Source organism: Ostrea edulis, chromosome 2 (assembly GCF_947568905.1).
Source record: "Ostrea edulis chromosome 2, xbOstEdul1.1, whole genome shotgun sequence".
In the NCBI taxonomy this organism is placed as follows: Eukaryota; Metazoa; Mollusca; class Bivalvia; order Ostreida; family Ostreidae; genus Ostrea; species Ostrea edulis.
Genome location: NC_079165.1, coordinates 250,593 through 263,330, shown reverse-complemented (window position 1 = coordinate 263,330; position 12,738 = coordinate 250,593). Strand labels below are relative to the sequence as shown.

Sequence of the window (12,738 nt, the reverse complement as noted above, 5' to 3'; positions counted from 1 at the left end):
CCCGTTTGTCATATAGTTGAGTTGTTAGTTTGTCGTTAATATCTATTTTCAATAGAATATCTAAGTATGAAGCAGAAGTGGACGATTATGTGGTGTCTTTTATTTCGAACTCGTGGGGATATATCAAATCGTCATATGTAAGCCGCCACGACAAAACCAGGCGTTGATTATGTGCTATATCGAGCTGCGTTCTTTGTTTTGTTTGGTAATATAAAATGATTATATATTGCCCTTTTAAAATTTTAATGCAAAATTATAAAAATAGTATAAAGTCAGAAACTCTCATAAAAATATATGCAAATATTTATATCCACCGTGGACCATCGTGACGATGGTAAAAATATTCAGTAACGCAGGGTTTCTAGATTTTTGAAGCGATCGGTCGATTTATTTTTCTCAAAAACATAAATGAGAGTTTTATTTGTCTAACACATATCGCACAGAATGCACAGAAGTATTAAGAAACAGAATATGCCCCATACTTTGAATGGAAGTAGTTACTTTTCTCAAACACTCGTGTTTAATATCGAGTACCTACTACCATTCGCACGGATGTTTGCTTCACGAGCTGAATTCAAGGTTTGAAACAATTTGAGAAAGAACCATGATAATCTGTCACAAGGATATAAAAAGACATTCAATTTCATACTAAATTGGGATTCATAATAGTCTATTTTGACAAAATACTTGAAAATGAAAATAACGCAGGGTGAAAAGATGGAAGATGTAGCATTACTAAGGTGAAAAGATATCAAAAATTGTCATATTGATTAATATCATCCAGTAAATTCACAATTTTAAGTTTTTCTGTCACATATTATATTCTGATTTAAGGAATTAATCTATTTTTCTTTTCGTAGCGCATAATACATAAGTTTTCCTTCCATTTTTTGCGGTATACCTCTACCCATTCCTTCTCAATTGTGTATGAGCATCTCGTCAATGAAACGATTAACAAAATCGCAATCATTCAGAATCGTTGGCACAACGAAAATGAAATGATATGGAAATCATATAGTTACTTGTAGTTACAGGTAAATCTGTCTGTACCTCGGTAACTTTTCTTCATTAGGACCCATTCGTTCAATGCTCTTACAGTGAGGAAGTTTTTTCTCTTGTTCCCTACTCCTATTGTGTTATTTGAAACCTTTAAGCTCACGATATGTAAGAGGTTCTAGCACAGTGGTAATCCGGATAGCTACATTATCTACACTGTAGATTGCCGTCCAAAGTCAGCCTCGGTGTTTTTTAATTTTCATTCTTATTCAAATCTTGTTTTATGAGAGCGAATTTCATTTTGAGGGAATTGATTTTATTTCATAGGAACGAAATTTATTTCAAAAGAACGAATTTCAGTTCATGGGAACTAATTTTGAAAAAATAAATCTTCCACTTGTCGTAAACAACTAGTTTCACGACGATGTTCCTTTCCATAAATATTCCTATTAATTCCAACCCCAATAGGACTTCCGGTTCCGGTAGACTTGGCCTTGTAGGTTCAGTTTCGGCTCCTGGGTGTTATATCTAAATTCATATGTAACCCATTGTGATTGGTTTGAAATCATTTGGAAAAGTTATAAGACGATCAAGACGCATCAATGTATAAAGACCAAGTGTATACGGATATTTAAAAGAAACTTTGGACCTTTCTTTGTTGTTAAATACTTGTGAGTATCTGTTGACTTTGGAGGGCAGTAGGAAAATAAACCTTGAGGCAATACCGGTCAGCCCAAGCAAGTATTTCGAATACGTGGAAAAATATAAACTACATGATGTCATGAAAGGCTTAACAAGCATCCAAAGCACTCCCGCTAATCTTATGATAAGTTTTGAGATACAAGGATAGGAGCTGGCAGATATAAAGAACGATGTCTACGGAAACACGGTGTTGAAAATAGACTCCAAGTTCAACCTCAAGCTGATGACACGATCTCACAAATTACAGAATTTGATCACAAACAGAAAATGTTCAGAGAAATAACAATGCTTAAGGATCTTGTAGTGAAACTAGAACAGAGGGTAGACCTACAAATTCATCAAATCCTTGAACTCAAACTGAAAACCACAGAGACAAATTATTACTAGTTTAAATGAGAGAGAGCGTGAAATTCTTCCCGAGCGCATATCAGAGTTTCCAAACAACACTTGGAAATATCGGATGAGGAAATGAGCGAAGTCGGTATCGTTGGGGTGTACAGGCAGTGTGATCCGAAAGCTAAAATATTTCCCAGATCTGTAATTGTGCAGTTTCAAGACATTTACCAAAAGGAGAAGATCATGAAAAAATTCCTAAGATCCAAGCAAAAGGTGTTACCATTAGGATTTTCAACCATTATCCCGAGGAGATGAGAGAAAAACGCAAACGGCTCTATGATCTCCAGAAAAGCTACAAAGAGAAGAATATCCTTAGAAAGACCAAAGGTGACAAGCTGGTCTTTAACAACAATGGATCAGTGCACCGTGAAAAATTGCCAGACCGAAAGCTTGCAGCATTCTTGAAGGTCCCAGCTACAAAAACCCGTCCGAAATCCATCAAGATAAACAGATCGAGGACAAAGGGGGTCGTTTTTACATCACATGCCACCAAGGTATCATCTGCAAAGCAGGTAAATCAGACCCTTAGAGATATTTTCAGGATTCCCAAAGTTTCAAGTGAAACACACAATATATATCCATACATATTCACAAACGCAGACGGAGTGATGCACGAAGGAAGTGATAATGATGGAGAACACGGCGCTGGTCGAGCCTTACTGCAAGAATTGATGTTCTATGTCTGGTTTTAGCCATTTACACTGTGCTATGTATTTATGTATTCAAATATTTGTGGGTAGACATAATGTAAATGTATTGTATTGGACAATAAGTATTACATCGTCAGTACAATACAAATTATTATTATCATATCTAACGATCTGGTATCCCAGATGTTTTTGTCAACTGTGTATCGTTTTAACCATTTACACTGCCCATGTATTTCCGATTACTACCCAGCAGTTCACGGTATGGTATGAAAATAAAAATTATTTTAATTTCAGCATTATACTTTCTATAGTATTAAATGATAATACGCTCGATGTGTATAGAGTAGTTGTGTGTTTTCGTGGATCCTGCTAGTAAAATCATATCTCGCAAACTACTTAACAAGAGCATACAATATTTGTTAGATCTAGACTAATACCATTTACGTTTATAAAGATATGTTAGTTTCTTTGAGCTTTGAAAACCCATGAAAATACACATATCTGCTACTCTAAAAAATCAAGGTATGCTATTGATAGCTAGCCCCCAAAAAACCGCTCATTGAATTTTTTTCAATTTTATTTATTATAACATTTTGACTTTATCCTAAAACATATCAAAAAATCAACAAAAGTAATCAGGTTAATTTTCGAGGAAAGCGAGATTGAAATCCCCTCTTTTGCAGCCCCAAACGGCAAAAAATGCCAAAATTGAGCAAATTAACACAGAAGCCAATAAAAAATTTATTGACACCAGAAATATTGTTTGTCATATATAGTTATGTAAATTAAACACAAACAGATAAAAAATCAACATTGATTAGAAATTCAAAATGCATCTAAGGAAAACATTGGGATGATTCGACTTGGCAATTGGTCAAATTTACCCTAAATATGGCGTTTCTCAAATACTATCAGGCATACATTTTCTGACAACAACAAAATTCTGCTCATAAAATTTCTAATTTTATTTCATTTTTACAATAAGTCAAATAGTATCTAAAATATTGAATAGAAAACAAATATACCAAATGAGGTTTAATCTGAAACTATGTCAGATTTTGTAACCCTACCCCCTCCCTTCTAGAAATGAATTTTAAGAGATACAGTCAGCAGAGATAAACTATTGACCTTAAATGATTAAGCATTTCCAAATTACCACATTGAGCATTGAAACTCACAATACTAGAAGTTTCTATGAGCCATTTAAGAATGATATATAGTGTGTGCTATTGCAGTTGACCTTTTCGCACTCACAATTATTGCCTAAATATTTAGTTATTTTTCATACAATTTCTTGTAATAACTGGACCAAATATATTACCTATACATATTTTTTGATAGAAATTTATATCACTATACAGTATAATACACCAAACATGTTTAAATAACCATTTCATATTTCAATAAATAATTAATATCAATGCAAAGAGACCCATGGGCTGCCCATGGATCTCTACATGTAAGTCCATCTGAGTCATCTTGCCCTCACAGATAGGTGTGTCTTTCATAAGTTTAAGATTTCTAAATGTAGTTTCACAATGAACCAAAAACTCACTATTGGATAACTGAGAATACATGTACATGTATATTGCATTAACTAACTGTAGTTTTCCCCAGGTGAAGGTCTATGTTCACTGTAAGTATAAGGGGGGGATGAATTAGTTCCATTATGAAACTTTTCTAAAAATTTGATATACATTAATGTATCAATGATGTATGTTTCAACTAAATTTTGAATTACAAGGATAATTCAAACACATTGATTGAAGTTATAAAATTGATATTCTATCATGTGCACATTTTTTTACTAATATATCGAAGAAAGAATAATCAACATTGAAATTTCCTTTACATCTATGCAATATTATTGTCTTTCAAAAGGCATGTACATGTAATACACGAGTACATGTACTTGTTTTCCCTTAAATTCACAATTTAGTTTAAAGTATGTTGTACAACATCCACTGCTCTGAGCTCATATCAGTGAATTAATGTTTTTCATCCAAGTCCCAAATTTTGCAGTAGTTTTTTAATCTTCGGAACTTGATCAAACAATTTTAAATTTGTGGAGTTGTGGGGGTCCAGGGGATATGTCATCATCACTGTAAATGGAGTACCTGTTCAAAATATAGATAAATATATTTAAATATAGCAAAAAAGATGAATATCTGATATACTCAGAATTGTCTTTACAAATGTTTATCAAAAGAAAATATAGTACCTCTCTTGCTGTTATACTTGTTGACTCGAAATCCACTTCAACCTGAACTGATCCTATTTAACCCCCCTTGGTCCTCAGGCTGATGCCTAGAAAAAAGATCATCATAATTGATATTTGCATAGTTAGGTCTATATTATACCATTGAGTAATTAGACTGCGTCAGACAATGTGAATTTTAAAATTGTGTCTCAACACATATTCAGTGAAAATTTAAATACTGATGTTTCAAAATTATAAATTACAATATGAGATGACATGTATATATGTATATGTTTTCATAAACTGCCATATACTTATCATATCTGTTTTATTTACAAAATGTGGGTCAAGAGAAGGGCATACGTGTAGTATACATATCTTACTTATACATGCAGTGCATACATTTGCCTATGAGAGGGCATATGCAGACTTGTGATTAATTTACATTATTTTTAAACAGGTTTTGCCAACCTACATGTTTGTGTGAAACACAAAACCTCAGGTTTGATATATTTCATAGGTCACTGAAATTTCAAAGTAATAGTATATGTATACTATAGTCTAGGGAATTATAATTCAACACATCCCCCCTCCACTTTATATCCGGTTCCCTCATACCCCTAGATAGTAGGTCTATACAGATATTTGTTTTTCATTACTTTCATACATGTAGTTCAAGGTATGTTATTTTCGTAACGGTTATTTTCATAACGATATTTTCTTAATAAAAGAGTTGTGAGAGCCCATGTTTACAAATGTGGTATACATTTACATGACATCCCTTCGTTTACAATCACATGCACAGGTGGGAGTTATATTTTAAGCACACATGGAATACATACATACAAAATAATACATCTACTGTATGTCGTGTGTTTAAACTTACAGATGTTATTATAAATCGCGTTGTGAAATAGCAGAGGAAATGTGAGTTGAACTTTTGAATACAAATTTATGGCATTTTTTTTCACTCACCAAACGAAACTATGAATTCGTTGTCCAAGTTGAATGCATCCACCAACTTTCTCTTCTTGCAAGAAATTTTGTTTAGCCTCTCAATGACTGTATAAACAGTATTTAATCTCGCAGCATGCTGCACTCGGACATTACGACGTATCAACCAACAACTTTGTTTACGTAGCGCATCTATGTACATGGATTGGTGGTTGGTTTAACATTTCGATTAGCAAAAAGTTTCACACAGATGAAACATTTGATCTACCATTATTACAGATATTGACGTATACTTATGTGATATGTGCTGATTTTCTCTAGGCGAGTCAGTCACAGCAACAAAACACTTTCGGAACCCCTTTTTGTTTTTCAACTATTCTATGACGGAGTAAGGAATTTCGGAAAATGAATTCACGTGCAAATACACAATTTTTACTGATCACGTGGTTGCTATCCGTCGCTACCTTAATACACACACTTTTATTAGGAAAATATGTTTATTACATAAACTATGGAGTTAAATAAAACAGTGCCATGTGCCCATGACTATTCACTGGCACTTTTGGAATCAGTTGTTCCTGTCAAAAGTTTGATTGATATAAGTAATGCTGACAAATATAATCGTCAAAATGTTGCATGTGAACATCTGTGGTATAACCCAGATCTAAAAATTGATAAATTACAAACGCCCTGTAAAGAGTTCTCGAAGGATAATATAATACGTACTGGTGACCTACATGTATGTAATATGGACAGTTCTTTCGTGTAATTTACAGAATTTAAAGATATGTCTACGGAAAAAGTAACCCTCCTCCAGTTTTCATGTTTTGTCACAGCAATAAGGTAATATATACAACAGAACAACAAGATTATTGTAAAAGATCACTATATCAGTTATCCTTCAAATGGATTGAAAATGGGATCAACTTTAGCAGAAAAGAATGGGGTACTATTTATATGCTTCCATTTAAAACAACTGCAGAACAAAATTGCAGTGGTTTCAATTCTAAATGCATCACAGATGATCTGTTACAAACAACTACCTGAATAGATGTATTATCAAAGACTCTACACTATGCTATTACTGCAATCAATTGCCAGAGACAATAGATCATTTGTTTTCAGAATGTTTAAAACAATCTTTGGTTTGAGGTAGAACATTGGTTAAAGTCTACATTAGATATTGATATAAACACAAGCAGAAATTCATTAGTTTGGTAAAATGAATAGTGTTAGATTACACCGTCTGGAAAATCTGATAATTCTAATAATTATATACTATATTTATACAAACAAGTTCATCCCTTTAAAAGGTTGAGCTTTGAGACCTTAAAAACGAATGTAATTAGTCGATTAGATGTTGAAAAAATGATTCTACTGAAAAATTGTAAGTACAACGAATTTAACGAATGCTTGAAAAAAGCCTTACAAAAATTGAGATTTCATCATAAGCTATGAAAACCCTTGCTTATCTCTATGCATCTCTGTAAATGACTTTCTCCCTTCCTTTCAAACTCTTATCTCTAACCTGTCTTCTTTTCTTCTATAAAAAACATTCAAAACCTTCATATATATATTCTTTAATATTAACTATGAATAATTTCTATAGTTGAAAATAATCTTCCACGTATGTGTGTGTATATATGTATATGTGTACATGTATATATATTCATGTCTGTATGTACATGTATGTGTGTATATGTACGCGTTTATACGTATGTGTATATTATTGTTTGTTTTTTGTAAAAATATTATGAATATGAAGGTTAAAAAAATATTCAAAAATTACTAACCCCAACGCTGTATTGAAGATTTGCTGAGTTGACTGATGGGAAAAAACAGTAACTTCTTGCTGATATGTTTACTATCTTGAATGCTGTCCATGGTACTGGTGTTGTGCTTGATCCGTTTATGAAGGTTGTTACTGATGGCTCAGCTGAAAAGAAATTAGAGACGACATAAATTTGAAAAATTCATATAATTTGTATGAATGTTTAACGATGTCTACCTTATTACACACACACACACACACACACACACACACACACACACACACACATATATATATATATATATATATATATATATATATATATATATAGGTGTTACAACATTTCATTCCCCCCTAGAGCAAGCCCATTTCTCTCGGCTTCGTCTGTAACACTCTAGTTACTGATATATCTCGATGCTACAGAACCCTAAATGCATTGGTACATTGTACAAATCTACATGACCCTTATCGCTTTTTGGATTTTGCACTCTAGTTGTAAATAAATATGACAAGGTATCGTGTCGTGAGGTCTAATTTAGCGGTTTCGATGTTTTGAATCATTCAATTATATAATAAAACAATCAATGGCAATTCCTCAGAACATCGAATGATTTAACTATCTCCAGGATAGCTGAATCGTAGTACTGACCTCTGGAATGTCATACGATTGCATGATCTAATAATTCGAAATTCATTCTTATTCCATTTCGCATACTGGTGAGCATCCTTTTGTATTTTTTCCTCGGTTGTTGGATCTGAGCTAATCGGAAAGAACATATTTATTTGAGTGTATAATAAAACAATGTAATTTGTTTAAATTGTTGGATCCAAGCCCATCAAGAAACTTGGATCATTAAACGATAGATTAAATGCAAGGTAAAGATAACGAACAGTGATCAATCTCATAACTCCTATAAGCAATACAAATAAATAGTTGGGTAAACACGGACCCCTGGACACACCAGAGGTGGGATCAGGTGCCTAGAAGGAGTAAGCATCCCCTGTTGACCGGTCACACCTGCCATGATCCCTATATTCTGCTCAGGTAAACGAGTTATCCGCAGTCAAAATCAATGTGCCAAGAACGGCTTAACAATCGGTATGAAACACGTCTGACAGCATTTGACCCAACGATAGCAATGATATTATCCATGGTTCGTGCTGGTTTACAGAGCCTGTGATGGGCAACATCCATAATCATAGAGTTTAGTCTATATTCAGGTGTTCAAAAATCCAAGTACAGACTAGCCATAGCTTCTTCAAATAACGTGTGTAAACCTCTCAATGGAACAGAGTAAAATACGATTAAATAAGAATCAGATGTGGACAAAACAAAGACCTCTTGTGTAATTGTTATATAGTGATAACAGTGGTTGAAAAGTCAATGATTTAGTGACTATCAAGTCATTTTTCTTTTCCCCATGAAAACTTTATGATTCATTCCTGCCCATTACATTACACCTTCATATTATGTTATGTCTCTCAAATGATTCAATACGCAAGAGCTTATTGTGTATATGAAGAATTTTTAAATCGTGTCAGGCTACTGACAAATAAGTGGATGATAGTGTCTCGTTTAAAGTCAACATTTCACAAATTCTATTGTTGCGATATGATTCATGAATACATCCTATCATTGGGACAAATGCTCTCGGACTTGTTTCATACATATTGTTAGGCCGTTTTTGGCCCACTAATTTTGCCTACGGATTATCCCGTTTACCTTATCAAATCCTATTGGTCACGTCGGGTGTGACGGTCAACAGCGGATGCTGAATCCTTCTAGGCACCTGATTCAACGGCTGATATATCCAGGAGTACGTGTTTGTTCAACTATCTATTTTGTATTCCTTATAGGATTTATGAGATTGATCACTGTTCGTTATTTTCACCTTTTCATATTGATATACAGACAGTCATCGTTTTTCAAAGTTTGGGAGAGGGGTGGAAGAAAAATTGGATAGTTGACTTTCTCAGAAATCCTGACAAGCAAAATCTAAATTTTTAAAAATTCATAGTCACTTTCTCGTAGGTGGGGAGGCTGGGTAGGTGGGTGGAGTCTTCTAGTTGGACGGCCTCGACAGACTTTCTTATTTCGTAGGGTTCGATGTTGGAGTATTTTACTATCATATTAGACATGTAAAGTTTACATTCTTCTCCTTCACTAGTACTGTTGAAAATAGTTATGGGGCTCTCACTCAATCTATATTTGATTTGTGTTATTAACAAATAATGGTCTTACTAAAAATATGTGGGGCACTCCCTCCCCCTTGATTCTCATCAATCTTATAAAGAGTACAAAAGATAGAGTTGGACAAACACAGACCCCTGGATATTGCAAAGGTGGGGTCATGTGCCTATGAGGATTAGGCATCCTTTTGTTAAACTTCTGTTACTTCAAATATTTGTCATTTACCTATAAATGTTTAAGAATAAATGAGAAAGTTACCATGCATTAATTTCCTTCTTGCAGACTATTTTTCCTACCATCGGGAAGGAAAAATACGTTTTACCCGTTTCAATACCTTTCGTATGCTTTGATCATTATTGTGTGCATAATTGTCATTAGGAACATTATCGTTCCTACACTTCCGAGCCAGCTGATGCACAGCAACGAAGTTGGCCCTGATTGTGAGTGATTTGATCGATTATTTAGATATTGGCAAGTTTTTAAAAAACATAACGGAAGCAGGGAAATAAAGATGAATGTTAGGTGAAGGTAATGAACAGTGATCAATCTCATAACTCCTACAAGCAATACAAAATATATAGTTGGGCAAACACGGACCCCTGGAGACACCAGAGGTGGGATCAGGTGTCTAGGAGGAGTAAGCACCCCCTGTTGACCGGTCACACCCGCCGCGAGCCCTATATCCTAATCAGGTAAACAGAGTTATCCGCAGTCAAAATTAGTGTTCCAAGAACGGCTTCACAATCGATATGCAACACGTCAGACAGCATTTGACCCAATGATAGGTTGTATTGACGAACTAGATCGTTATAACCACCATAGAATTTGCGAAATACTTACTTCAATCGAGACTGTTGAAACCCCTGTATCGAACAAATTTATTGATCTATGCATATGGAATGTGTTGGCTTGCTTTGAATAAAAGAAAAACATGCGAAGTTTAAACCATGTGAGGCGGGCGACGGGAAATGAACAGCTTGCCTTCCTTCTTCTTATGATCCCGGATACGTTATTTTCACTAGTACATATCAGAGACGACAACTTTCACAGTTGAATTATATTTAATGGATATAAGTGTGTTAATCCTATATCAGAATAGTAATAATAAGATGGGAGAGGTCCCATATCCCTACCACCACTGAAGTTACACCAGTTTGGTGTTACTTGGTCAAACATTTTCTGAGAAAAAGTTGAAAATATCAATGACAAATGAAAGACACTGAAGGGCCGTATATTAAACGTTTAAACCTATAATTTATCAATTTGATGGACTAAATATATAATCCTTACTATATACTGTCAGAGTCTCAGCTGTTGAAGTCTGGGCTCCATATTTGCACGTCCAGTCTCCTTCATTTGCAGGTTTGGACAGTGATGAAATGGTGAATATAGTAACGGTTCCTTTCTGAGATATATCCGGAGGACAAATTGGGGGTCCTCTTGTATAAATGCAACCTCCTTGTAATGAAGGCCCCCGGAAAAATGTAACATCTTGCGTAGTATCTGGTGTACTGCATGTTATTAAGCATGAACTTTGTTTAACAGGATTGGAACATAATGTTATCGTTTGTCCACCTGAAATAAAAACAAAAATCCATATACGAGAAACACGATATCGATGTGACTTAAACCTTTAATGTTTTATTTTCGATTCTTTTTATTTTCTAAACTAGAGTAGAGGAAACACTTACCGATGTGATGTTACATCATATTTTGTTCTCTGCAATGTAGTTCAAATGCCGAAAAATATTTCAATGTTTGTTAAATATCAATTATTTGGGTCATTAGAAACAGGATGTATCTATCAATCACTATAATCATAAACTTCTACACCATGAAGGTGTATTAATAGTGAAGATAACGAACAGTGATCAATTTCATAACTCCTATAAGTAATACAAAATAGAGAGTTGGGCAAACACGGACCACTGGATATACCAGAGGTGGGATCAGGCATCTAGGAGGAGTAAGCATCCCCTGTCGACCGGTCACGCCCGCCAGGAGCCCTATATCTTGATTAGTTAAACGGAATTATCCGATGTCAAAATTAGTGTGTCAGCAGCGGCCTAACAATCGGTATGAAACACGTCAGACAGCATTTGACCCAATGATAGGTTGTATTGGCAAACTAGATCGTTATAACGACCATAGAATTTGCGAAAGGCTGACATTAAACGATATTTTGGAACCCCTGAAGAATCAACTTGTTTGTCAGTAGCCTGTGTCGATTTAAAAACTGACCATAAGTAGAACAAGTTCTTGCGTATCGAATCAGTTGAGAGATATGAACACCATATGCAGGTGATAATAGAATATTGCTCTATGAATATGGGAAGTTGACGATGGAGAAGCTGAAATCATCCCGTGAGTCATAAAGTGTTGTTGTTAGTTTGTCATTAATATCTAATTTGAATGAAATATCTAAGCATGAAGCAGAAGTGGACGACTCTGAGGTGTCTTTTATTTCGAGTTGTCAGGGATATATCGAATTGACATATGGATGAAAATTATCATTGTTAATAGATAAAACATCGTTGATATATCTAAATGTCAAATTGAAGCCCACAGCAAGAGGTATTTCTTCTCACGTAGAACTTTTTGAATAAATTCTGTTTTATATGAATATAAAAGCAGGTCAGCTAACAAAGGAGTACAATTCGTGACCATGGGGATTCCAACAGACTGTTATACCAGCGTCTCAGGAGGTGTGTCGATTAGCGATCATATCCCGTCGTTTGTGTATACAAGTCGATATCTACGTAATAAATTGAAGAATAATAATAGGTATCAGCATTTTTTTTATAACGATAATTATTGTTCACAGTGAAGAATATTGTAACTAACTGTAATAGCACTTAAGATGCATTCTTTTAACGTT

The 12,738-nt window shown here is 34.4% G+C and overlaps 1 protein-coding gene across 2 annotated transcripts in view; it reads right to left on the bottom strand.

Moving 5' to 3' along the window:
* Positions 1 to 12,738, bottom strand: part of LOC125667173 (uncharacterized) — a 63,969-nt gene that overhangs the window by 15,659 nt on the left and 35,572 nt on the right. For both annotated transcript variants that reach the window (XM_056157249.1, XM_056157250.1), the window contains exons 2-3: positions 11,151 to 11,435; positions 7,692 to 7,834 (exon numbers count right to left, since the gene is read on the bottom strand). In XM_056157249.1, coding sequence (XP_056013224.1) covers positions 7,692 to 7,834; positions 11,151 to 11,435 — 428 coding nt within the window. The remainder of the gene's footprint in view (positions 1 to 7,691; positions 7,835 to 11,150; positions 11,436 to 12,738) is intronic.